This window comes from Oryzias latipes, chromosome 15 (assembly GCF_002234675.1).
Source record: "Oryzias latipes chromosome 15, ASM223467v1".
In the NCBI taxonomy this organism is placed as follows: Eukaryota; Metazoa; Chordata; class Actinopteri; order Beloniformes; family Adrianichthyidae; genus Oryzias; species Oryzias latipes.
In genome coordinates this window covers 6,773,266-6,801,159 of record NC_019873.2, presented here as the reverse complement: position 1 = coordinate 6,801,159, position 27,894 = coordinate 6,773,266, and the positions used below count along the sequence as shown (strand labels likewise).

At 44.0% G+C, this 27,894-nt stretch overlaps 1 protein-coding gene across 5 annotated transcripts in view; it reads left to right on the top strand.

Moving 5' to 3' along the window:
• plekhh2 (pleckstrin homology, MyTH4 and FERM domain containing H2) overlaps positions 1-25,192 on the top strand; it is a 43,378-nt gene extending 18,186 nt beyond the window's left edge. For 2 of the 5 annotated variants that reach the window (XM_023963173.1, XM_023963171.1), the window contains exons 13-31: positions 1,167-1,333; positions 6,582-6,695; positions 7,215-7,301; positions 7,390-7,548; positions 7,654-7,734; positions 7,854-8,036; positions 8,140-8,248; positions 10,270-10,382; positions 10,455-10,634; positions 11,146-11,243; positions 16,637-16,814; positions 18,718-18,873; positions 18,948-19,045; positions 20,829-20,970; positions 22,590-22,726; positions 22,895-23,024; positions 23,185-23,271; positions 23,346-23,495; positions 24,544-25,192. In XM_023963173.1, the coding sequence (XP_023818941.1) occupies positions 1,167-1,333; positions 6,582-6,695; positions 7,215-7,301; positions 7,390-7,548; positions 7,654-7,734; positions 7,854-8,036; positions 8,140-8,248; positions 10,270-10,382; positions 10,455-10,634; positions 11,146-11,243; positions 16,637-16,814; positions 18,718-18,873; positions 18,948-19,045; positions 20,829-20,970; positions 22,590-22,726; positions 22,895-23,024; positions 23,185-23,271; positions 23,346-23,495; positions 24,544-24,645 (2,471 nt within the window). In that variant the 3' untranslated portion in view covers positions 24,646-25,192. The remainder of the gene's footprint in view (positions 1-1,166; positions 1,334-6,581; positions 6,696-7,214; positions 7,302-7,389; positions 7,549-7,653; positions 7,735-7,853; positions 8,037-8,139; positions 8,249-10,269; positions 10,383-10,454; positions 10,635-11,145; positions 11,244-16,636; positions 16,815-18,717; positions 18,874-18,947; positions 19,046-20,828; positions 20,971-22,589; positions 22,727-22,894; positions 23,025-23,184; positions 23,272-23,345; positions 23,496-24,543) is intronic. The other 3 variants (XM_023963175.1, XM_023963174.1, XM_023963172.1) reach the window with 3 other exon arrangements.
• The last annotated feature ends 2,702 nt before the right edge of the window (positions 25,193-27,894 follow it).

The window sequence follows — 27,894 nt, the reverse complement described above, 5'->3', positions numbered from 1 at the left end:
AATAAACAAGAAACCTTTTCTCCATTCTGATGGATGGATGGATGGATGGATAGATAGATGGATAAGCTCCTCCCTCTACTGCCCCCCATTTGAGTCAATAATAATATAATTATTGACAAAAAAGCTTCTTTAAGCATTAGTAATAGCACCTCAGCTAAAAGAACTGCAGTTTTATAATGATATTAGTTATTGAAATGTGTATTTTTCATCCTTCCACTCTGATTTTCTCATTTGCCACCCATCCAAACCCCTCCCCTCCCCCCATATAAAATGCTCTACCTTCGCCGTTGGATAGATAGCATGATCTTTAATAATACTGAAGAAACATTTCTGTTTTTTTTGTGCATCAATTCTGCTATGTTTGGTGAAGTTTTAAAGAGGGTTGGAAATGTCTGAGTGCAGATTTTAGCAGTTTACTGTAAGAGCTGTTTAAAAAAAAAAAAGATTGGAACAGACAATAGTTTACCTAATTTTACTCTAAACTGTTCCATCTGCAAACAGTTTTATGCAAAAGCGCTTCATGGTGGGTTTAACGACTCTCTGTTAACTCTGCGCATCAGTTATTGTCAGGAACCCAAGCTGCTGGAGACCGGGCCTGTATCACAAACTCAAAGGTTTAATGCTACAACAAACTGAAATGTGGGAGAAATTAAAAGGGTGAGAATGCAGACCACCTGACAATGAAGAACTCAAAACTTAAAGACACAGAGGAAAAAATGAGTACATATTTGGATAATTAACAATTCGACCCTGGTGTAACTGTCACTAGGGAGAAATAGAAACACAAAACTTGAAAACAGAACACGACAAAAAACAAGAAAAAAGTGGAAAAATCAAAAACCATCCTCACAGTTGTTTTGTAGTTAGACTGCAAAGATATTTCTAAGACTTTAATAGATGTTATTTTAAAATCCTCATTATTATCTTTAGAATAGTGCTGAAGCATTGACTTTAGAACAAAAGAAGAAGGGAAAATCACAAGTGTGTTTTAATGTACAAAATGAGGGAAACAGCCTCCAGAACTGTAGAAATCTGACAGAGAAGGAGGTCCACCTTCATTTTTGGATGTGAGATTAAAACAAAGGGAAAAAAATAACAAGAGTGACATTTATTTGTAGCTTTCATCACATCATGTTCTCCCTCTCCACCCACGACCCGTCTTGCAGGCGTGTCCATGTCTTCAGTGGCGTCGGAGAGCGACTACGCCATTCCTCCTGATGCTTACTCCACCGACACCGAGTGTTCTGAACCTGAACAGAAGCTGCCGAAGACCTGCTGCTCCGCCAGTGACAACGGGAAGGCTGTGAGTGTCACTGGGCTGACACTGACTGGAGTAAATCCTATCAGGCTGGATTTTTTATTTTTTATTTGTTTATTTATTTGTCCTCCTGTCAAACAGCTATGCAAAGGTGTCATATTATACTTTGACAACATGGGGTTATGAATCTTCTGACACAAGGTGTATATTTGAATAACCCCCTTTTGTAATTTAGACTACATTTTATTCATATAGATTATATTTGTAACCGTTTTTGTTGGACCGGACGGAATAGAAAAGGAGGGAAGAAAATAGAGGGATGTTAGAGGGGGGGTAGGAGGGTAATTATAGAAGGGTGTGGGGGGGGGTAAACCCATTAAGCAGCATATAACAACAAGTTGCTGGATTTTTATAATCATGACTGTCAGTTGTAGTTCTACTGTATAATAAATCTAAAAGGGGCGGGGCATGTCCACACTCTCAAATGTTACAAACATACCTGCTAGCTCCAAAAACCTTACAACACAACTGCTGTTCACACACGTTTACTTGTGCATACAGACTAGCACATGTGAAGCATTTCATTCAGTCACGCAAACTGTTGGTGCAAAGGTGAAATAGCACCTGTGCTCGAGTGAGTGTTTCTGTTCTTCTGGGGTGGATGATGGAATGTAAAAAAAAAAAGGTGGGAGAGGGCCCAGCCATCCCCACACTGATGCCCCGCCGCAGCAGCAGTGGTAGCCAGGCCCCCCCCCCCCCCCCCCCAAAACACCTGCACAATACAATATAGCAGATAGAGAACAACCCCCCACCGGGCAACCACAACCGCCACCCAGGCCAGGGCCAACAGGACCGCCACAGGGGCCCCCAAAGCCAGAGAGCAGAGAGCGGGGAGGCACAGGGGTCAGGGAGTGCAAGCTCCAGCCCAACCCAAAGAATAGCCCCCTGCCACACCCCCAGTCCCAGCCGAGCAGCCCACCACCATCCAGGAGTTCTGAGCACCCCAACCCGGACCCAGGCACAAGCCAGGGTCCCCAAAAGGAGCCCCCCCCCCAGCTCCAGGCAGCCGCCCACCCAACCCACAGTTGGTCCAGGAGAGAGCAAGGCAGGGCTGGCCATTCCTGCCCAGGAAGAGGACCCAAGAGAGGTGGGGGTCCACAAGGAGTGTTATAAGCATGGGCTCACCCACTGTTGGAATTTTGGAGAGCCCCAGCGCTCAAGGGCAAGGACCAGAACCAGTGTTGCCAGATTGGGCGGTTTTCCGCCCAATTGGGCAGTTTTTGTTCTAAATTTGCGGGTAAAAATGGCTTTGGGCGGGTATGCATAATTTGGGCGGTTTTAGGGTCTGTTCGGCGGGGTTTTTCCACTCATGAATACATAATAACGGACTACTTTAGGCTGGGTGGCTGTTGAAGTCTTATGTTCTGAAGCTCCGTGAACACACCAGGTAGAGACGCTTAATGGGTTCTGTCATCTAACCTGTTGTTGGGGGTTTGCCGCCCCGCCCCTCCTCTTAGAAGTTGCGTTCTTTAAAGCTGACACCGCGGTCGCGTGTGGGCGGAGCTACGAGCTAACGTTATGGTCTGATCGCTGCATGTCTGTGTGTATCGATGCATGGTAGACACGGAGAATGTGGAGAGATCAGGTTTAATATTTTGGAGAGTTCTACTTGGTAATCATGTTTCCATGTTTGAGTTCATGAGATCGTCCCAGAAAGTCTCTGCTTCAACTCCCGCAGTGAAAGCTGCATGTGAATCTGACGCCCATGTTTCCATCTCTCTGACAGTTTGAAGCCAAAGCCCCTCCCCCGCCCCTCTACCTGCTTTTCCGCTCCACCTGTTCACCTGTTCACATCCTCTGTAGCTCAGAGTTGTTTTCCCTCTTTTTCACCCCTCCAGTGTGTCCAACACAGAGTGCGCTAAATACGGTCATCATAGCAGCAGGTTGACACGGTAGTAGTCGGGGCGCTTTGGCGCAAGCGCAGCACAAGGATGGAAGAGGTTATACATAGGCTATAGCGGGTTAAGAAAATGAATGGAAGAAGGCCCGTCCGCTGAAGAAATATTCAACACTGTACTCCTTTTATTAGTAGTCTGAACTATCTTTGATTTTGAAAAATGTTTTATTTTGAAAAATCACCGCATCGGGTACTTCATCAGTCCAGTAGGGGGAAAAATCCCCCCCGTTGGGCGGGTTTTTGCGGGGTCTGGCGGTTTTTAGAAGACTTTTGGGCTGGAAAACTGTGACTCTATCTGGCACACTGACCAGAACCCACACCACCGGGACACAAACTCCCCCAGGCTCAGATGTGGTGTGATCCCCGGCTCTTAGTCTTTCCAGAGAACTCAGGGATCCCTCTGCCTGCCTGGAGAGAGGGCCATTAGGCCCAGGAGGCCAGCACCCAAGGGACAGGGCAGTCGTTTCCGAGGGCCTGGTTCCCCGCCAGGGATGGGGTGGGGGACAGATGATCAGAGGTCCCATCTTCTTTGTATGTGTGTATGCATGTATGTTTGTGTTGGAGTGTATATTGTTATGGGTAAAGGGTATGTCTATCAAGGGGTGGAGTTCAAACTGGTGGGTAGGGCACTGAGAGGACATCTCATGCTTGCTGGCAGTGATGACCAAGTACCCTTCCACTCCCAATCAAATTCAGCAGCCCTCCGTGCCCCCCATCCGACTGGTCACCATGGGGAGCAGAGCCTTCAGCCACTCGGCCCCCCAACTATAGAACTCTCTCCCCCTGTTCCTCTGTATTGTGGCCTCGTAATCAATCTTTAAATCTAGACTCAAACCCCCCCTCCTTAAATCTTTCAGTGCCCATCCATCCATTGGCTGATTGTATTGTGTTTTTATTGTGCTAAATTTTATTTTTTTCTGCAATGTACAGTGTCCTTAAGTGGCAAGAAAGGCCTGGGTGGTGCTGGGCCTGGGGTGTCGGCGCCTCCGGGGGTGGGGCCCCTGGGCTGGGTGGGCCTGGCCCCCTTGCTGGGGGGGGGGGGGGGGGGACAGCTGTTTGACCACCGGGGGACAGTCTATCAGCTGTCCCCAACTTACCCCCTTCCTCATATAACCTCATAATAGGGTGAGGGGGTGGGGGGCTTAGCCTGCGATGAGCCTTGGGGGGGGGTTTACTAGGCAGTGGCCCCCCTCCTATGGTTGCCGTATGGAGTGGGCCCCCCCTCTTTCGGTTTTATTTGCAACTTAGACATGTAGGGCCCTTGTTAGGGGGGGTGCTTGGACATCACTGCCAGCAAGCAGCGGATGTCCTCCTAGCACCCTACCCGCCAATTTTAACCGCACCTTAGACATTTAGGGCCCCTTGGTGGGGAGGGTGAGGGGACGTCACTGTGAGTAATCAGGAGATGTCCCCTTAGTGCCCTACCCGCCAATTTTAACTGCACCCCCCTTAGTACACACACCCCTCCCCCCTCAATATATACATCCCAACATAAACACACACACATGCACACACACACCCTCTCAAACACACATACACGCACACACATTTTGCAAGGAAGGTGGGACCTGGGTCCATCTGTCCCCTGCCTCTTCCCTGGTGGGGGGTACGGGCCCCTTTGCAACGGCGGCCGTGTCCCCGGGGTGCCGGCTTCCTGGGCCCGGCGGTGCTCTCTCCGCGCGGTGGGGGGGTTCACATTACATCTGAGCCGGAGGTGTCTGGTCCCTGGGGGGTGGGTTCTGGTCCTTGCTCCTGAGTGCTGGGCCCCGCCAAATTTCCAACTGTGGCCTTGACCTTGTGGGCCCTCTTTTTTCCCCGGGGTTCCCCCCTCCTGGGCGGGGGCGGCGGGCCACTGCCTCGCTCCTCCCTGGACCAACCGTGGGCCGGGCGGATGGCTGCCTGGAGTGCGGAGCGGGTCTCCCTTGGGGGGTCCTGGCTCGTACCTGGGGTTGGGGCGGGGGGATGCCCGGAACTCCTGGGTGGTGGTGGGGTGCTCGTTTGGGGCTGTGGGCGTCCTTCTCCGGTGGGGCCCTGCGTTGGGTTCTCCCGGCGTGGCGGGGGGGCTGCTCTCCTGGTTGGGCTGGGGCGGCGCTCTCTTTCCCTCCGTGCCTCCCTGGCCTCTGGCTCTGGGGGCCTTGCGGCGGCCCTGCTGGCCCTGGCCTGGGTGGCGGGCTTGGTCGCCCGGGCGGCGGTTGTTCCCTGCCGGTTCCCGTGTGGCGTTGGGGGGATTCCGGCTGCCGCTGCTGCTGCGGTGGGGGTCTTGGGGTGGGGATGGCTGGGCACTCTCCCTCCTTCTTTTCACGTTCCACCATCCATTTTAGAAGAACATAAACACTCACCTGAGCACAGGTGTTAGCTCACCTTTGCACTAACAGTTTCCATGATTGAATGACTGAAATATTTCACACTAGTTGGTTTTAAGGCATAAGTATGCGTGTGTGAACACTATCTGTTTTGTGTACATGTCGACAGGTGGACATTTTTGCAGCTAGCAGGTGTGTTTATAACATTTGAGTGTGTGTGGACAGGCTCCGCCCTTTTTTTTTTTTTTACTACATTTGAACCTTACCATAATGATTAACAACCAGTAAACTTGTTGCTTTATGCTGCTTCATGGTCTTATCCCCCTTCCCCTCCTATTATCACCCCCTACCCCCCCTCTTTCTAACGTCCCTCTCTCTTCTTCCCCTCTTTCCTTTTCCGTCCGGTCCAACACCAAAGATTTTCAGACATGATGGAAATTAATAAAGTTTGGCCTCAATTACAAAGGGGTTTATTCAGACATACCTTTGGTTTGTCTGAAGATTAATAACCCCTCTTGTTAAAGTAAAATATGTCCAACACAAGAGGCCCTCAGCTCTCATCTGTCTGCCCAGCTGTTGGACAGGACAAGTTGAAAAAAAAAAAAAAGTGGCAAGAAAGGCGCTTTAATATAAAATGGATTATTATTATTATTACCCCACCAAGGGTCCTATCAGGCTGTATTACCGTTACAGATGAATAGATTTTACTCTAAACGGCGGTGAGGGCGGTGAGGGCGGTGAGGGCGGTGGTGCGTAGAGTTGGGCGTGGACGGCGGGTTGCGTCTGCGGGCCATACAACGCCGCTTGCGGCTTTAATTATTATTATTACCCCACCAAGGGTCCTATCAGGCTGTATTACCGTTACAGATGAATAGATTTTACTCTAAACCTGATTTGAAATTTCAGGTCACTGAAAGATTATTTTCCTTTTATTTTAGTGCAATTATTTTAAACTAATGTTCGCCTTTCTATTGTCACAATATTTATTTATTTCTGATGTGTTTTTTCAGACAATGTTTTACTGTGAGCACTTCTTGACACTGATCAACCTCGTGTTTTGTAGGACTCAATGGAGAAGTCAGGATACCTGTTAAAAATGGTCAAAACCTGGAAGAAAACCTGGAAGAGACGCTGGTTTGTCCTCAAGGATGGAGAGCTTTTGTACTACAAGTCACCCGTGAGTTTTGTGCTTTTTGTTTTATTTGGAGGGTAAAAAAAAATACACAAGCATGTTCACACTTGTACACTAAGAATGAAATCTGCAGTTTTATGGAGATGCATCTCAACACGTCTCATTAATTCTCATCAATTCAAGTAAATTCCATTTTAGTAGTAAGTAAAGTTTTACCTGGTGAAACATCTTTTTTACCTGCAGCTGATTTACATAAAATAATAAATATTCCCTCTGAAAATTGGATAGATGAATTTATAGATTCCTATCTTAGAAGCACTCTGTACTGGGTACAAATCCCTTCATGCTCATTCTGTTCACTGCAGGCTCCTGTAGTTTTCTTTGGTAGCTATATAAACCTATCTTTGTATAGAGATATATTTGAATCTATTTAAAGATACATACAGATATGCAGAATTATTTACCACATTTTGATAAAAATGTATATAAGAAAATTCATTTTTGCGCTTTAAAGACACTGATGCATTCCTGTAGTGCTTAAAGGGTTTTATCTTTCTCCTGCAGAGTGATGTGATCAGGAAACCTCAAGGTCAAATTGAGGTCAATGGAACCAGCAGCATCGGCCGTGGAGAAGCGAAGCAAGTTCTCCAGGTATTTGGTTTTTCACAATAGTGGGTGCTTGACCGGTTAGGACCTGATAGAGGAAAGGGAGAACCCAGGCACTGTGCTCTCTGTGCAGATCGTGACCGGGAAGCATGTTTGCTACCTGAAGGCCGACTCTCCCAACCTCCTGGAGGAGTGGCTGCGGGTGCTGCAGATCGTGCTGCGGGTGAAGACTGCGAGTCCTCTGTTCACTCAGCCGGACGTCCGCCCTGTCATGAAGGGGACGCTCATCAAGGTCCAACCTCCACTTCCCCTCAGCTTAACAATCTGAAACAAATCCCTTGAATTTGTTGGAGAAACTTTTCAGAAGTGGAGTTTCTGACATCTGTCTCCGCTGCAGGTGAAGCACGGATACTCCAAGCGGGTTTACTGTGCTCTGATTGGCAAGACTTTGTACTACTTCCGCAGCCAGGAGGACAAGGTGTGTTTTAACGATGTGCGATCGAATCAAAAGAGAAGTGTAGAAAAGGGCTTTGAACTGGTGAAAGTGGAAATAATTGGATGAGCTGCAGCTTTTAATCATAAGCATTCTGGGTTCAGCAGTTCCCGCTTGGTCAGATTAAGCTTTGGGAGGCCCGGGTGGAGGAGGTGGACAGGTCAAGGGGTTTGGATGACATCCTGAAAGAATGTGGGCGGAGCCTTCAGTCTGCACCCTTCATCTTATCCATCCACCCACAGGACCAAGGTCTAACCTACTTGCTTGTTGAATCCCGGAACGAAAAGGTCAGTTTGAAAGTGGATCCCTTCAGTAGGAAGTTTGACCTTTTCCGTTTGTCAGCATTTCTGAATTCATCTGCCTTTGGCCCACGCTTCCTCTGTGATCCAGGAATCGTGGCTGTATCATCTGTCGGTAGCAGCCGGCACCACTGTGGGAAAAGTTGGAACTGAGTTTGAGCAACTGGTAGGAAAACTTTTCCAGGAGGACGGGGATCCAAGTGAGTTTTTGTCTTTCTGTTTTCTGAGTTGCTGCATGACACGTGGGATTAAATGCTGGCTACACACAGTCAGTCATCAGTCAGAACTGGAGGAATTGCAGGTAATCCCCATAAACAGAGACTGGACAGGTTGTCTCTGATGTACTCCAATGGATTCTGGATGCTGAAATCGGTGTTCCAAACAGCCAGTTCAGAGAGATGTGGTTTCTGCTGTGAGAACTGATTAAGACAAGTGGACTTGGTCAGAATCCAGCGGAACATTTGACAGCTTTTTTAATGTGAGATCACATCCCTTTATTAAGGAGTCAGTGCATGCACGTCACTGATTACTAGATCAGGGGTCTGCAACCTTTAACATAAAAGAGCCATTTGGTCCAGTTTCTTACAGATCAATACTCAGCCAGAGCTGCAAATTCCCACTTCACCTTTAAAAGAATGAACTTTTATTTATGTTTTTGAGGCTGTAACCCATTCTTTTATAAAATATAGTTTTCAAATATCCACAACAATTGAATCATAACATTGTTTTATATTTTTATTTAAAAAATCCTTAACTTTTAATATATTTTAATATTTAACATTTACTTGTGAGAGCAGCACCTACTGGTCCCTTTCAAAATAAAATACATCCTGTGTCAAATAAGATATTCCTGCTGCAGCAGTTGTACTTAAATTAAAAAGCCAAGAAAATTCATTCAAACATGGTGCTTTCTATAATTATGAATCCTTTTCTCCTTATGCTGTCAAATATAAACCTTACCACATTGGTGAAGAATTTTCGTTTTTTAAATCTGTACATGTAGATGCAATTTTACTCTGTAAGAACTTTGCCTCTGAGCATCAATTAGACACTGTTATGCAGCAGAAGATAGGAATCTGTGCTTGAAGCTTATTCTAAAAAACACCTTAAAACTTAATGAACTCAAACAAATTAACCAAAACAAATTTTTTCAAGTTGCTGGCATTTTTTTCTTCAAAGCCAAAGAGCCACAATGGAGGGTAAAAGAGGCGCATGAGGCTCCGGAGCCACAGGTTCCAGACCCCTGATCTAGGATGTGGTGTAAGGCTTCCGTACGACAGCATCACCTGTATGTGCAACTTACATCATCCATAAAAATACTTCACAACGTTTGCACGACAATATGTTCCAATTTCCTGACATCCCATGAGGTGGCTGCCAAAGGTCAAAGGGAACTGCACTCCGCTAAGATACAGCCACACCTCTCTACCCCCCTATGTGGGCCGGACAGCCCAAAAACCTGCAGCACCCATGCGGGTCAAGCGAATGAGGCCAAAGCTTAAGCTGCACAAATGAACATGCCGTTATAGGTACAATAACCGTTTGGGGTCCTTCGACTAGTGCTGACATCACGTTATGTGATTGGCTGTCCGTTGGTCCGATGATGTGTCAGATAGTGATTGGTCTGGACACTACCATAGAAGAACGTATTTTGAAGTCCGTTGTTTCTTTTTTTTGTTTTTTTTTATTGAACTTATGAAGTCCGTTGTAAACAAGCAGAGCGCCGACACAGAGCGAGATTATCTTCTAAACGTGCTCTTATTAGTGTTATGGTTATTATTAAGTGCATTTGCAGCCGAACGGACTCCGGACCGAACACTATAACAAACCTTCCCTGCCTGCAAACACGAAGCTACGAGACTCCAGCTGCTCTGATCAGAGACACGGTTCAATTGTGTGGATCAGATCTTTTTACAAAGTGGGTTGTGGCAAGATCTCTCTATAAACACTACAAAGAATAATGTCAGACACAACTTGTGAGGGAAAAGAACTTTATATTACTAAAGGAAACCTGAAATGAAAATACATAGAGCCCGAGCAGATCACCACGCTACATAGTTTGTCCAAGTGGGGCCACCGTAGTGTGACTCGAAGGACCCCGAACGGTAGTTGTAGGCCGAACAGTTATTGTACCTATACCGTCAATGAAGGACGTTATTCCAACGCTTTTTCAGTCAGCATCTTTGCATGAGGTCCTGCCTCACAGAAATGCTTCTCTCAGACTCCCAGATCTGGAACCATCCCATGTTAGTGTTCAGTAAAGAGGCGCTGCTGTCCCCGCTCACCACTCTGCCCTCTCAGGCCCTGCAGACAGAGGCTGTCAAACTCTTCAAGGTACATCTTGGTTAACAATCCAGAACAGTTGTGTGGTGAGAAGTGCCTTCATCGTTTGTGCTCTGCTCTCAGACGTGTCAGCTCTTCATCAACGTGGCCATCGATGCCCCAGCAATCGACTACCATGTCTCGCTGGCTCAGAGCGCCCTGCAGGTCTGTCTGGCTCATCCTGAGCTTCAGAACGAGATCTTCTGCCAGCTCATCAAGCAGACGCGCAAGAGGCAGCCGCATGCCCAGCCAGGACCCCTGCAGGTCGGCACCATCACCACAAGGGGGCACCACCTGTATTTGTGATTGACTCTGGTATCTAGAAGAGAAGGAAGAAGGAACTCCCCTTTGTGTAAAACAGCCTCAGTGACTCATCTGTCATAACATGGACAAGGTTACTACTTTAGAAGGGTTTCGGTCTTCTTGAGCTTATCTCTGTAGTCATCAGATAATCTGACCATTAGAGCAGCTTTTTTCAGTGAACAGCAAGTCCTGACTAGTTAGTGTTTGTTTAAAAAAAGACTTCTGCTGTACCCCTAAAAGGATTTCCACACGACAAGCTGTTTGCAGAAGTTCCTTAAAAGCAATGGTGACGTAAAGTGATGTAAGGGATTCCAAAGAATGTGTGTGTGTGTGCGTGTGTGTGTGTGTGTGTGCGTGTGTGTGTGTGTGTGTGTGTGAACCAAACACAAAAACAACTGCAGCCCTCCCCTGGAGCTTTCTTTCTTCACATAGATGAACACTTAATAAGATAGCAGTGTCTGTCTTTTTTTAGGGTTGGCAGTTTCTGGCCTTGTGCGTTGGACTCTTCCTGCCTCAGCATCCTTTTTTCTGGTTGCTCCAAGTTCACCTACAGAAACACGGAGACTCCAGGTGAGAAACCTCAGCAGCTCACAGGCTGAAGCACTGAGCTATGGCCTTAGTCACAGCCATAGACGGTACATAGAGATGGACAGAGCTGTGGCCTCACCCATAGAAAATGCCTTACCTGACCTGGCTCCAGCAAAATGAAACCAATTCATTTGCCATTTTTCCACGATTCTGCAATTTGGAGCCAGTCAATCAGGATTGGTCCAAGTCGGTTTGAGTCAATTTTTCTAGGGCAACTGCTGTCGCCGATCATGAGTAAGCTTGTATGGAGTCCACAGCCCTCCCACTGAAAGTGTCTAAGGAGAATCAGTTACTCAAAGGCTTTTATTAGGGCAGTTTATAACTTGAAAAACTAGCGATAAAGAAATAATGTCATGAATGTCTCAGAGCAAGAATGGTCTGACCAAACTATAGCGGTTTATTTGTCTATAGAAGTCTATGGGATTTTGTCTTCTTGGATCCATCGGAGACTTCCTGTTTGGAAGTGGAGGGGGGAGGTCAACGGTAATGATACAGGGCTGTCAGGACAAACCACTCCTCCGTCTGCCAGGGGGAGGAGGGTGGACTGGAGACGCAACAGAGACAATGTAAAGTAACTGACTGTCGGGAGACGGATTCCCTACACAACGCAAGGGAGGCGCACCGCAGACCGACCAGTGTAAATCCGACATAAGGACACTGTACAAGAGCATCACCTGTACCTTACCATACATATACCACACACACGACAATGGCACGTTCCATTTTCATGGCAGCCTCCATACGGATGACTAAGGCTTTAGGAAGCCACACAACAAATAAATGTCAAATAGTTCCACAGGCTTCTGTCCCTTCCCTGTTTTCAATCTAACTCTTTCTGTTGAGATCTTCCCTTTTAGTGCATAAAAGGTCATCAGTTCTTTCTCTGTTGGCAATCGTAGTCAAGGAAACATGCACACAATTTTTACCAACACGGGTGTCCCAGAAACATGTTTCTTTATTCTTTGTCTTTAAATAGGACGACGCCTTTTTAGCATCTAAACCAAATCACTGAGATATTCACATTTTACCAAAGGTATTTATCTAGTTTCTAACTAAATTACCATATAGTTTTTTACACTTGAAAAGAGTCACAACAGCTTCTCAGGTAATGTCTCTTGAGATAAATTGGCATTTCTATATTCATATTTTATGGCAATTTTATAAATTTTTCAGTTAAATGTATTTGCTCATTACAAATGAAAATGTGATGCATTTACTAAAGCGTTATTCCTATTCAGATTCTCTTTTGATATATTGTAAAACTGATGGTCTTTTTAGTATGATGATGCAGTTTTTAGCAACCGACTGTGCGTGTATTCGCTCCACACACTCACACACACTCTCCCCCCTCCCTTCCAGGAGCCCACCGGTTTCAGCACACATACTAATCCCACAACACATGCTTTTTAACATTCTTCAACAAATCTGATCAGAGTTGCAGGAAAGGCAGGTGTAGGTTTCAAAACCGTAATGGTCAAAGTGGGCGAAATGTGTCAACGTCCGTGAGGCATTACCGTACTTTAAAGACGTTAAAACAGTCGTTAACCACGATAATTAACTGGTTTCAAGCCAGCTCTCTCTCGTCGAACGACTATCAAGTGAGACCTCTATTAACTCTTGTGTTATCTTATATGACTCCACCCTTGCATTGACGTGTTCTTCCTACCATGACATAGGTGGATAAAGGTGAAGAGGATTTCATGTAATCCATGGACACCAGTGATGATCACAAATCATTGAAGAAAAAAGGTTCAACGCACTGTCTAGTGGGTCTAGATCAGGGGTCGGCAACCCATGGCTCCGGAGCCACATGTGGCTCTTTCATCCATCTCTTGTGGCTCCCTGTGACTTTGGAAAATAATGAGTATTTTATAATAATTAAATTTTATTTTAGTTTGTTCATTTTTCATGGCATTTCAAAGGCGCTGCTGGCTCCATACGAAGCGCGAGCCACATAAAAAACAGCTTCGTAATGAGCTCGTATTTATCAGGCGAGAACTGCAGAGCTGATAGTAGGAGGAGAAACGCGGGGCGGCTTCAATAAACACTCCGATCTTCTGCCGGGAACTTGACGTGGCGTGGGGCAGAGACCAACTCGCTGATGACAGACTGAGAGTTCGCGCCAGCGTTGCCAACCGAAAAGTCATCTGAAAACCGCCAGACCCAGCCAAAAACCGCCCAACACAGCTTTTGTTGATGTTTTTTTTCGTACTGGACTGATAAAATAAAAGATTTTTCTAAATAAAAGATAGTTCAGACTAATAATAAAATGTGAACACTATTTAATATTTCTTCAGCGGAGCGCCTTCTTCCATTCATTTGCTTAACCCGCTCTATCCCCGCTATAACCTGCGTCCGGCTCTTTCATCCTTGTGCTGCGCTGGAGCGACCCGACTATCGTATTTTGCGCTCTCTGTGTAGGACACACTGAGGAGCGCGGGGCAAACAAATCTCAGCTGCATAGGATGTGAACAGGTGAACAGGTAGAGAGGAAAAGCAGGTAAAGAGGCGGAGGAGGGGCTTTACCTTCAAACTCTGTCAGAGAGATGCAAACACGGGCGTCAGATTCAGATGCAGCTTTCACTGCGGGAGTTGAAGCAGAGACTTTCCCTGGGATGATTTTATGAACTCAAACATGGAAACATGATTACCAAGTAGAACTCTTCAAAATAATAAGCCTGATCTCTCCACATTCTCAGTGTCTACCATGCACTGATAAACACATCGCTCCATGCAGCGATCAGACCAGAACCAGTAGCTCCTCCCACATGCGGCCGCGGTATCATCCTTTAAAGAACACAATGTGCATTTGCAGCGACGTATGCTTCAGACGATGTCCGATTGCCCAATCTACATGTCAATCAGGTCCCGTACTTCTCAGTGAGGACTTTGGTGGATTTTAAAGAAGTACTTTTTTTTTTTTTTAATCTTTTCTGGCCCGCGATCTACACTCATGTCATTGAAGATCGACGTAATGAGCACCCTTGATATAATGTATACATGCGTAATATATATAATGATGTCAAAACGGGTTGTGGCTCCGGGTGCTCTCTTTTTTATTAGGGGCGGTCCCAAATGGCTCTTTGAGTAAAAAAGGTTGCCGACCCCTGGTCTAGATGACCCAACTCCCAATGTTAAAGTGCCTAGGATAGCACAAGGGTTAAAAACAATGTGCGGCTTTCTACCATACAATGCGGTAACAGCAGGAGTTCGTTTCAAAATAGAAGCAAAGTGTAAGCACTGTCATTCAATTTATATATATTTATGTATATATATTTATATATATAAGTGTGGAATTTCAAAATAAGACTCAATTAAAATCAGGTATCAATGCACTCTTACTACTATATTGACATATGATGACATATGTGAAGAAAAACAGTCATTTCACTTCTCACTTATAGTATGCTATCTAGTGATGTCAGAAAATACATTCTAGACTGATTTGATGTGGAATATGGAACCTCACGCATAATTGTTTCTCTGTTCAGTCTGCACTAGAGCAACGCAGAAAGCTGTTTTTGCTAAAACAGCAAAGACTCAGACTGGCTTCCCATCTCTGGTGGCGTTCACCAGGGCTGTGTGGCAGCTCCTGATTTTTTTTTACTGCATCATAGATCAACTGATGTCCCGGGTCTGTGAGCAAGCCCCTGAAGTGTCTCTTGGCAATTACCATCTGACTGACCTGGAGTATGCTGATGACACCGTCCTGCTCAGCACATCCCTTAGCCAGCTATAAAACGCTCTGGGCATTTAAAGGGAAGAAGCAAAGAATTATGGTCTCCAAGAGAGCTTTGCATACCTGAGATCTATAGTGACAGGTAACAGTGACCTAAAACCAGAAGGGCACTGGCAGCATCAGCTCTGTAGTCTCTCATAAAACCACTATGGACGGCATGGAAACATCACGGGCAAGACAAAGCTCCAGATTTAAAACTTACCTGTACTCTCCATCTGGATTTATGTTTTAGAGACATGGCCTTTAAATAAAAGCACAGCCGCAAGAATAGAACAGCCACGCTCTCAGGACCATTGAGAACATCCCATGTCCCCAACATGTTTCTAACAGAGCATTAAGATCGCGAACCTGCCAGCCCCAAGCCTCCTGCCTTGTTGCACAATGCCGCACCAGCTGGTTCGGCCATGTTCTCCGCCTTCCCTCTTGCCATTTTGCAGTTTAGTCTGAGGGCTGCAGGCTGGAAACGACCTCAAGGCAAACCTCGTACTCGATGGACAGAGGTCATTGCGGGAGATGTTAAACCTTATGGGCTTGCTATGAAAGAAGACCGAAAAAAATGGAAAACTCTTGTTTTTTGGGTCTGCTCTACGCACCGGGAAGGTGCATCGCCCCCCCCTGCAAGAGCCTTGATGATGATGATGATGAGTAATAACACCCTAATACCCAATTTCAATTGGGTCTTATTTTGAAATTCCACATCAGATCAGTCTGAAACTTAGTTTCTGAAATCACTAGATAGGATACTATGATAGTATAGGATAGTGAAATGACTCTGTGGAGTTTTTATTTTACACATATGTCAAAAATTATTGTAAGTACTGCTCAATACATGATTTTAATTGAGTCCTTTTTTGAAATTCTACATCAGGCATATAAATATATAAATATAAATATATATGTGGGTGCGTGTGTGTATATACATATAAATTGAATGACTGTTCTTCCACTTTGCTTTTACTTTCAAAAGAAGTCGTTCTTGCTGTTACCGCTATGTATGGAAGCGGCACACTGTTCTTAAGAAAGGGCTTCACTTGAAAGCCGTTCGATGAGAGAGAGCTGCCTTGAAACCAGTTAATTATCATAGTTAACGGCTGTTAACCACTCGCGCCCCCTGCCCCACAGTTTCAGAACCACTCCCATAGAGCAACCACGCCCCCCTCCTTTCCCTGCCGGTTGCTGAGAGCTTGGAGTAGGAAGCTTGAGGTCTGCCCAGAGTATTTTTAACTTCACAAATGAGCCCTTTTTCAAACTGCTTTTTTTTGTCTGCTCTTGATTAAATAAATACACAGAAACGTAATTTTAATCTTTCCATAAGAACATATTAAAAACACCCAAAACACAACATTCAGAGTGGATCTTCAGCCATTTCTTATTAAGGGGAACCTGTTGAACGCTGCGTCTTGCATACAACGTGATTCCGTTTCCTCTGATGTCTTTTTTTACTTTTTTTTTTAATTGAACTGGGACTTAGATCATTTTTAGTCACACACCAAAAATCTTTAGGATAATTAACATCACTATGATCATAATTTATCTTTATAGGTATTTATCCTTTATAATTCTGAAATAGACAGCGAATTGTTTACCCATAACCTCTCCTGCTCCTACCTGATGATCCACTCCTTGTCCTCCTCAGGACAGAGGTGGGAAAGTATGCAATCTACTGCCAGCGCTCCATGGAGCGCACCCAGCTGAGGGGAGGGAGACAGGCCCGGCCGTCCCGGATGGAGATCCTGTCCATCCTCCTGAGGAACCCCTACCACCACTCGCTGCCTTTCAGCGTCCCCGTTCACTTCCTCAACAACACGTACCAGGTCACAGCAACGCACAAAAACCCCACTCTGACACTCTCCACGGGTTTAACAGTTGACTTGAACTGTTGTGTTTGAATTTCTTTATGCCAAAAACTATTCATGCAAACAGTTTTAATCATTGTGTTGCAGAAAGTCTATGTGGTTTTGTTACATCACAAACACACGTAAACATGTAAACTTTCAACACCGGTTGTGTATGTCCTTTCATAAAGATTTCCAACATGTTGTTCCAAATCAAAGAGGTTCAAAGCTACGATACTAGACACTGCTGCTGAAATCAACACCTATTACAGATGTTTCATCTGGAAAAACAACCTTTTATAAATTCCTATTTGAAAACTTTTGGAAGTCATTTCTTTTCTGTGCCAGAATCGGATTTTCTTTGTTTTCCATCTTTTTCTCCAACCAGGTTCTGTTCTGTCCCTGGTGTTTTGTTTCATAAAGCCTTGAACGCTAAACGCTAGTCTAATGAGCTGTTCACTGTTTCGCCAGTATATGACCACAAACTGCTTTAATGTCAGACAATATTTTCACGGACCAGACTTTAAGATGTGGTGGATAAATGCTACTGAATGAATTTATAGGACATTTAAAAAAACAAACATATTTTCTACATATAATAACAGACACTAATCCACTGTGAATGAAACTTTATTAGCAGCAACTGTAGATGTCTGCATCTTTCCTGTCAATGACATATAGGCAAGAATCCAAAACATTATAATGTTTTTAGGCTTTTGTTTTTGTTAAGATTTTTTTTTAAATATTCACCTGGAACCAGATTTAGGAAAAAAAAGTGCCTTTTCTGTCAATCTGCCCACCCTCTAGTAAATTTGTCCTTGTTTTTCTCTGCAGTTTCAATTTGAGTTTACATGTCAATGACAGTAATGGCGTGTTCAAACCATTTATCAATTAGCTTTTTGCAATTTTATTTTTTTAAACATTTAAGGAGGTTTAAGGGCAGGGATGCCGAGTTTACTTTAGTCTGTTTAGTTTAGTTTAGACATTACACATACAAGTCCATGACTTTAATTTTTTTATGATTCATGTTTATTACTTAATTACCAGTTTAAAGCCCATTGAGATGACTATTGTTGTAAATATTTGGTTATATACATAACGTTGAATTAAATTGAATTGATTTTAAGAAAAGAATGGTCATTATCTCCAGCTGGTTCAGACTGACACAGTTCTCCTCATGGTGGGGTTTTTTCAGCTCACCCTTCATCAGTGGTGTTACAAGTAAGTTTCCTTTACAAACTGATTCTTCAAGGACTCCTCCTTAAAAGTTTTGGAAGTTGTGTCTCAGATACAGTCACAGGGAAACTGGTTGAGGGAAATCATAGTTGTCAACAGTGAAAGAGTGGAAGCTAAGTACTACATTCCCCCTCTCTACTGCTTTCAAATCCACTGAAATAATGCCTCAGATGTCTGGAAAATGCAAATAAAGGGCCCTAATTTTCAACATTTTCATGGGGGAGGACCCCCAGACCCCCCATCAGTCTACGCCTGGGTTATAGCCAAAGACTTTCTCCTCAGTAAACATTTTCTGAAAAGATTTGCGGCCCCGGACAAATAGGTCATCCTTGATATACTGAAATGAGCTGAATCTCATTTTTTCAGCAACACCAGCTCAGCGTCATAATAACGGAGGATTTCAGTGGCGTTGTTTTCTCTCTAGGAAATTAACATATCTTTAAGCTGATGGTACTGTCTTTATAAAAACAATGAAATATTTGGACTTCTACTGTTCTGCATGATAACACTCCACAATACTTGACAAAATATTAAAGTCCGTCTTCCTGCGCTCTTCACTTGACAACAACAACCAGATTGTTTGTTCTACTCCAGTCATGAATGGCTTCGATGTGTTTGTTTTCTGCTCTGAACTGTCTGCTGGCAGGTGGTGAGCTTTGATGCGTCCACAACGGTAGACGAGTTTCAGTGTCGCCTCAACCTGGATACCGGCATGAGGAAAACCGGACTGTCTGGTTTTGCTCTGTACACCGATGATCCCTCTGGGCGGGAACTGGAACACTGCGTGCAAGGAGGCATCAAGGTAAATCTTTGTGTGTTTGCTAACCTTGATGTGGCTGAGCTGCTGCAGAAATAACTGTTTTGTTCAACCTGCAGATCTGTGATATTATCTCCAAATGGGAGCAGGCCTCAAAGGAGAACCTCTCTGCCAAGTCCGACACCACCAGGAGTGTCCGTCTCACTTACAAAAACAGGTAAAGGGTGAAGCTCAGGGTGTTGTTCCATGCAAATGAAAGGGCTGTGAGCTGGCTGCTTTGTGGAAACTGCAAACATGTACCTGCTCAAAAGTCCCCACAGGATTCCTGGCATTCTTAAGTGATGAGTGAATCATTTTTACTTCAGTGTTTTTCTCCTGTTCTTGTTTGTTTGATAAACCAAACATACAAATGAGAAACCTTATAATGCATTGAGCTCAAAGTACTTTACTGTTAAAAACAAATAACAGATAAACTAAAAAAAAATATAGCCACCAAAACTTAAATCAGAAAACTAACCGGCCTCCCGTCCCCTTCGTTGACACATACACCCCATTGCCCCAAACACAATGAAAACCAGACTTTAACTATCAAAGAAATGTGGGTTTAACTGTTCTATGACAGTAACAATGAAGACTACAGGCATAACTTCCCTCATAATACGAAGCAAGACACATTAATAGTGGCAGTTGCCATAGCAACAGCGGGAACTGGAAGTTGATTGTACTGCGATAGTATTGCCCTTTTTGCTTACAGCCTCGTTGCCTGTTTGTCACATGAGAACATTGTGGAGGAGCCTTGATTTGTTTAAATACTGTGACATCACAGCCATTTCCTGCTCTCCTGCTTACACCCCCACCCCCTGCAGGAAAACACCAACTCGCCTGGATCTGACCCACCAACCACTGAAAGTGCTCAAGTATTATTGCCAAGGATAAAAGTTGAAAACATCGTTGTCTCATTTGCTTCACTTTAGATTCTTTAATTTAATTTTTTACGACCGAGAAGACACAGCATAAAACGGATGACTTTCCCCGAAGGAGTCTCTTCATTCCACGCCTTTGCCTTTGCCTTTGCCTTTGTTTTCAACAAATTGGACATAATTAGAATATCTCCAGGTGACCCTACATATTCATCCACGTCCATATTTCCACTTTTCTCATCTTACTTTGACCAATCTCCTATTTTGCATCAGCACACGTGCATGAGTAACTGTTTTTGTTTATTAGTATCCGTTTTGTATCATTTAACCAAGAGACAATGTCAGAGCCGACTGTTTACACGTTTTTTTGATTAGTCACCGATGGTTTCACTGCACCAAAACATGAGTAATGAAGTCATGAGGGTTTCTGTGGTCTAGTCATTGTAATTTCCTATGTTACACCATTACTGACAATTAATTGTTCAGAAATCCATGGATTTTGTTTTTACTTCCTCCATAGGGCTGGGAACAAGGTAATTGGAAATTGGTTTTAAAATTTCATATAAAAGATCTCAAAAAAGGTCTTTAAAAAAGTCTTAAATTTAACTTGAAGAAAAACAAGTAGGAACGCTGAATTTAGCTCCAGTCTTTGCTTTAACTCTTTTCTTTTCAAAGTTGGATTTACTGCAGCAGTTCATTCAGTTTCTCAAAATCTCTTTATTTGATCAAACTGAAGCAACATGTCTTGATTTTTTTAGATGTTGTTGTAGATGTTTGTTGTTCAGAGCTCCCATTCCTCCTCTGAGATGGTGGCGTCTCTGTAACTTGGATAACAAACTCAGGATTCCCAAAGAAGGGCGTCCGGCAGGAATCAAACTGTCAAATCCGTCATTTCCTTCTTGCCATGGGTTTCATCAAATTGAAACAGAAAGAAAAAGGTTCGACAACAGTAAAGATTTCCTGCCACGCCTTAAACCGTCTAAATTTCCTGGGAAGTCATCAGTTGATTCCGTCGTCGTGTTTTTCTGCTCTTCATTCCAGCAACGTCTAATGTTTGTGTTTTGTTGCCCCCCCCTACAGACTGTACTTCTCCCTTCAGATGAGAGGGGAGTCTGACAGGGAGAGGCTGCTGCTGGCGTATCAGACCAGCGAGGCCATTGTGACGGGACGCTTTCCTGTCAACAAGGAGCTGGCTCTGGAGATGGCTGCGCTGCTCGCACAGGTGGGCGGGGCCACACACCTTCACCGATGCAGAGTTCTTCAGATGTCCAACAGTTTAAGTCAAACCTCTCAGAAACTTTGGACCTGTTGTCCAGAACGCTGACTCACGTTTACATTAATCAAAGTGTTTTTAGAATGCTGAAATCATTCGTTATAATTATTATTAATATTTAATCTCGTTAGTACCCAACTTCCTGTCCCTGCAGGATCTGCTCTGTGTGGAATTTATGCGCCGTGCTCAGACGTCAGGCAAAAGCAGAAACAGCCCGGTTAGGGTGGATCTACGGTTGAAACCCGTTGGTTGGCTGAAGGTCCTTATGACACAAGAAAGCGGCAGTATTCCTGTTTGCCGACAACATTTAATGCTTTGTATCTACAAATTACCAGAAACCAAGTAGAAAAATTGAATTGCTTTGAGTGGAAACGCTCGTCTGAACTGGACCGGACCATACAGGATCAGACCGTACCACCAGTACCAGGCTTTTGAATGCAAATGTCTGGAAGAATCAGCAAAAGCAAACTTTTGAATTCCCTTGGCAACGGCGCCTTTTTGTTAACCACACCCACATTTCTAATATGTTCACATTGTATGTCATATTGTTAAAAACCAACAATTCATGGATTCATTTCACAATGGTCTGGTAAAAAATGTGTGAGCAAAAGGGAAAAACCACTTTTGTGTGCTCACAAAGTTTACGTAAAAATCTACCACTTCTAATAGGAAAATACAGTAAGCAGCTGATTTTTTTTTTTTTTTTATTCAAGATTGCGGCCTCTTTCTAAGGTCAAAGATCAAACCAAACTTCAGTCGTGGGTGTACAATTTAGTTTGTGGCGTGTGTGTGATATTTTGTGAAGAGCAAATGTTTTTTTTACCCATTCTATGCGAGAAAATGTGAAAATCGCTGAATGTCACGTTTTTCCACAAAACATCCCATAATAATATTGAAAACTTCCTTTGGATATCCTGGAAACATGTCTTCTGTTTTTTTCAGAGGATTTGGAAATATTCTTTTGATCCCCAAGAGATATTTTTGGCCCCATTTTTTTTTTTTTTACCTATTTGTCTGCAGTGATGTCAATTTTTTTTTTTTTTTTTGAGAGGGGGGGGGGTACACTAGGTACATGCAAGTTTTGGTGAGAACTAGAGTATGTGGCTGGGGCAATGTTTCATGCTACAACATGCAGCAAGAAAGAAGAATTATGAAAACAAAACAAAAAAAAACAAACAGTGATTTTCATGTAACCAATGACGACAGGGACCCAGAGCGTTCAGTCTGGAAAACTGGTTTGCACTCAGACAAGCTGGAACAATGGAAAGAGAATGAAAAAGGAAATGAGTTTTCTTGATGATTATCCTGAGAAACAATTTGACATGATATGTTATCAGTTGATTTTGATTTTTTGGCTGTTTTTAGTGAGTCGGGAAAGGAATCTTAGTATTAGTATTGTAGTCAAGTATTGCTGTATTGTTTTTTTTTTTACACGCAGCTGTATTTAGCTGGGAAAACCTGAACACAGCACGCTACACTTCATTCAGCCAAAGCATCAGTGCTGAGTTTCTGCCCCCACCCCGTGAGGTGAAAAAATGCCTGACTTGTCGCTGCACGCCTGCATGCAGGTGGAGTTTGGAGACTTCGAGCGGCCCTTCTCGGCTCCCGGATCAGCCCAGACCAAGTCAAACCAGACCATGAAGCAGGTGCTGGACCGATTCTACCCCAAACACTACCGCAGGACCACATCAGAGCAGCAGCAGAGGTGCGGCGCCGCTCTGCGGTCCAAAAATACCTGCTTTGTGTTCACCTAGCTTCCCTAGCATATTCTGAGCTCACAAATGAGAGACGGCACCCCCCAAAAAGGCTGTAAATGTGGAAGATTTGACAGATTTTGCAGAGATCCTTACAGATGTTGTGTGTTCGCTCTCAGACAGCTGCTGCAGAGCCTGTCTACGCGGTGGGCCTCGCTCAGGGGGCGGACCTCCTCCGAGTGCGTCCGGACCTACCTGACGGTTGCTCGCAAGTGGCCCTTTTTTGGTGCCAAACTGTTTGAGGCAGAGGTGAGGGGTCGATCCCGCAGGTGGAGCGTCTTCACGCCATTCTCTGCCTCCTATTGTTGCTATCTATCTATCTGCCTCTCCCCCTCTCAGAATGTGACCGAACACAAAAGATGAGCGGGCTGGAAGGCATTTACACTAAAAGGTTTCCTTCTGTTTTCAGTCCATCACTCCTTCTCCAGAGGTGGGGGCCCGTGTTTGGCTGGCGGCGCACGAACACGGCGTCGGCGTTCTGGAGTACGCCTCCATTGTAAGACGCTTTTCAAAGCCTCACATCCCTTTTGTGTCCACCTCTCTTATGTACCTTCACACTTTAACCTGCAGAAACTGTTGGTGTCCCACCCCTACAAGAACCTGATGACATTCGGGGGCTGCAAGCAGGACTTCATGCTGGTGGTGGGTCACAGCAGCGGTTCCAACGCCGCCAAGAACAAGCCGACGGAGAAGCATCTGTTTGCCATGGAAACCTCTGAGGTGAGAGGAGATCAAAGCAGGAACATTAAATACATGAGCGATGACATCACAGTGGGACAAACCATCAACAGGTGAAGGGGGCCAAAATCTCTTATGGGGGCTCCAAAAACAAACCTTCAAAATCAAATAACGAAACCAAAACACACGTGTTGGGAATACCAAGAGGAAGTTTTGAAATTATTATGGGATGGCCACAGGACCCTGTCTTGGCAGCCATTTTGTGACAAAGTATGGCATTTGTCGATTTTTATATTTTCCTACATTATGGGAAAAGAAAACTTGTTTGATCATTACAGAGGTCAATTAATCAATCAGGTTAGGTCTACAACCACAACTGACGTTTTGTTGACCTTTGACCTCGGGAAGAGGCTGCCATCTTTAATTTCTAAAAAAAAAAAAAAAAAAGAAACCTTTAGTACCAGCTACAAATTTAAACTCCTCCTAGGGGTTTCAATCTATCCCCTCCCATTCCCTCAAGCATCATTGGAAATAGAAGTCGTAGATTTTGAAAAGTGTTAGCTTATAAAAGTGGCGTTCCCCTGTGGCTCGCACACTTTTAACTGGAATATTGAGAAAATTTAATACACAAATCATTGGCTCAAGCTGATCAAATCAATCTAACATATCATGTGACTACAGTAGGAATGTGGATATGGTTAGCATAAAAACATCCGTTGCTAAGGAAATCCAAAAGCTTACTTTTGCCTATTCTTCTAAAACTTACATGGACCTGTTCGTCAGTCCCAGGCAACAATAAAATGGTCGCTATGGAGATAAAACCAAAAGAAAAGCCACCTATTTTTTTTAATGAATTTGTCACATGCATCTCTGACCAGGCTGGCAAAGGCTGAAGGGGGAGGAGTCAGTGAGGCTTTTGTGTGGGCCGTGAGGGCAGGGGCAAGTAGAGGCTGCTCCAACAGTGATGGCGAGTGACAAGGGGGCAATGAGGGTGGCGACTGTTTAAACCTGTGGTCTATGTGTTTATTTATTGATGTTAAACTTTAATGAAATGAAGCATTGTGAACAAGCCCGCTTGTTTCTGTGACAGATCCGGGAGATCACGCTCCTCATCTCCAGCTACATCAACAGCGCGCATCAACAGAAGGCCGCCGCCCATCACCTCTCCGCCCCAGCTCTGATGGTGGCGTAGCCCAGGGAGATCCCCCAAAACCCTCCAAAAAAGGCTTCAACTACCGCCACCAGGCCTTTGCTGCTACCAAAACACAAAGGAAGCAGAATCTTCCCGACGTGGGGCATTAAAGGCTGATTCCTTGTTTTTAAATGCAAACTTATAGCCATGTTGTTTTTTTAGATTACTTTTCAAGGTATTTGGAGTTTATAAGCACTTTCATGTGTTTAGTTTACACAAAACATTTCAACTCAAAGGAAAGATTAGAGCAGAAAAAGGGCAAATTTCAAATAAAGTTTGAGTTTCTATTTGTATAAATCCTGTCACTCCTGCATTAATGGTAGCATCTTCTGATGAAGGATTTAGAACTAGAGGTGGGCTCATTTCATTGTAATTAAGTATGTTTTCCTTTTAATTTAAGAGTAAATTTCTGATAAAGAATCTGTTCTCTATATTGGCCAAATTGGGAAATGTTTTGTCTGTAATTTTCTTTATTTATTTCTCACTCAAATAAAAGTCCCATTTTTGCCCCCAATAAAGCAGCTTTTTATGGTCTGCAGACACCAAAGCTTTCTAATCACTTTTATTTTGTGACACGCCTTCCTTCATGGGTTCTAAGCAAGAATCAGATGAAGCATTTAGACTTTTAAAGACCCACTCTGATGAAAATGAGGTTTTTGGTGTTCTTGCAGCATTTTTTGATGGAGGACATTTGTAAAGAAAATTAAGCTTATAATTCCATTCATGAGTATTTACTTATTCAAATTATTATGAATCAGTAGCAGACAAACATGCCATTTGAAAAAGAGCTTATTTTGATGTAGAAAATACACTGGGCGGCCCACAAACTCCCTGCTCTGCTCTATCCTGATGCATCCACTGACAGACAAATAGATCCATGTACGCCTTCGTTTTCCTCGTCTGAGCTGGAGTCTGGATCTAAACTGTACGGCTGCTCGCCATTTTAATGTTAGCCTGGGGGCATGAGGGGCTGTAAGCCAGCAAGAGAGAGTGTAAACAAGGAGCTCTCAATTATGCATGACAGGAAGAGGGGGTGGGGTTGCTGTGCACCAGCGGTAAAAACCACAACCCGATTTCTAATGAACTCCTGCTGCTCTGCAGAAACGATGTCCAAAACTATGCAGGTTTTTTTTATTTTGGCTAAAGTTGCATAATGATGATTGAGAAACCAGTGGGACTTTGAACAGTACTTTTTTTAACCAGATATTTAGTACTTTAAGTAAAGAAGTGAACAAAATTGCTCCTCTTTTTTTTTACTTCTACTTAAGTAACAAGAAATTTCCACAAAGTCCCCCCTCCTATTAAATCATGTTTCTTGTTTTATGTACCTGTGGCATTTTTCTTATGAAAGAACAAACGTGAAAAAAAAATCATTTTTGCATTTTTGAGTATTTCTCCTCATAAATCGGTCAAACTGTCACAAAAACGCTCGGTTAATGAGCTTTTGTGATGTCACAGTGGTCCAGTGGCGCATGCGCATTGCACAAGTTCCCTGTTCCCCAGAGAGGGGAAAAATAAAAGTAACAATCAGTTCAGAGACCGTTTTGTAGCCTCAATGAAAATAAGAAAAATCTAAAGTTCAGGAGGCCGATCAGGCTGGCTCCCCGTCCCGCAGCGGCTCTTTGCCTCGCCTAGCAGGAGGCGGAATAGTGACCGCAGTCGCTCCATCGGCCGGCTACTGCTGGGCGATTTGGTTCAGATGGGCACCAAATATCGCTGCACTGCTGCCCAAATTGCACTGCAGGACCTCAGATTGCATCTGTATCATTGCCTCAACATGGAAACTGGCCGCCTCTGCCGCTCCAATCGCGTTTTGGTGTGAACGCAGTTTAACCCTAACCCCTAATCTGAACTCTTCCTCTGGGTTCGTGCGGCCAAGAAAAAAGTTCAGCACGTGACTGGCCGCACGTATTTGGAAAATGACGTGTTAATAGTCACTTTCTATCTGGCATTTCATTTTCTTTGCTGTGGCAGGTCATTCAGAAATCTGCCTGTGCCAACATCAACTCAGTTGTGAGCTGCAGCCAGTGCTGCATGCTGGTCCAATGTAGCCTAAATTATAATTCAAAGCCTCTTTATGGGTTTATCAAAGTTCTTTGTCGTATGTAATTTCATAAAGAGCAGGATCAGGTACACACATTTGTTTTGTCATTCCACACAATGTTAAAAAAATGTAGATTTGGGACCAAAAATATCTCTTTTCAACTTTTGAGAATGTCAGTCTGTTTTTATTACTTTTGTATCTCTTTCTACACCCAAACAGGAAGTCAAACTCTGTTACAGCGTGAGATACCATAATGAAAAAGGAGGTAATGGACATTTAATGAGAAACCAAAGAATTTGCAGACATGAAGTGTTTTTACTGAGTCTGAAGGAAAAAGTCAGAACCTTTAGTTTCTCAGCAGCCAGAAGAGGAGGCACAGTTCAATCATTTACCAATACTCGGGAGCTTTCTGTTGAACTGGAGACTTAATGTTTATCAAATGAACTCACTCTCTAAACCTGAAGTTCCTACACCATGGCAACTGGAACAGTCCACTCTGAAGGCACAGGGGGAATACATTTTGTTTACCACAAACAACCTGGTCACCAAGAGCACCTGGTTTCTGGAAGGGTGTGGTTGCTGAAGTTTCATAACCTCAATATATAAAAGGAAACTAAAAGATCTGTAATCCTAAAGATAATGTGGATTTCCAGTTTAAACTAAATTTTCTTGTATGCAGACTAGAAATCCTTCATGGACTGCATGATTGACAGGCTTCAGGGCATCACAGAATTCATTGAAGCAGTGGGACTCCAGCCTTAAAGAACGCCATGTCGATACCCGTTGCAGGTATCTAGAGGCACACCTTCATTCCTGCCTGAGAACTGGAGAAGGGGGAGGAGCCTCTTCAGGCTACACAACACCTGCCTGAACTGGTCACAGACCTGCTTTTGTGCCAGTTTCTGTGGGGTTAAAAGAAAGGCCGCCACAGAGAAACTAAATTGGAAAGTAGGAATGGTTGTGAGCAAAAGAGAAGTGAATTTTCCTCTTGGATCTGACAGTTTACAGTTGCTTTTTTATAGCCGTCATGTGGAACCAGTAAAACCCCGGCTAATGTTTTACCTGTAGTTTCACAGAAAACGGGATGTTGACTAGCAGAAAAAAAAAAAAAAGAAAAAAAAACCAGACCAACCAGTTTAAAGACAAGTTTCTGGAAACCACTTCCCCCTTCTGCTAGTTTTGACCAAACAGTTCCACAGCCTCGA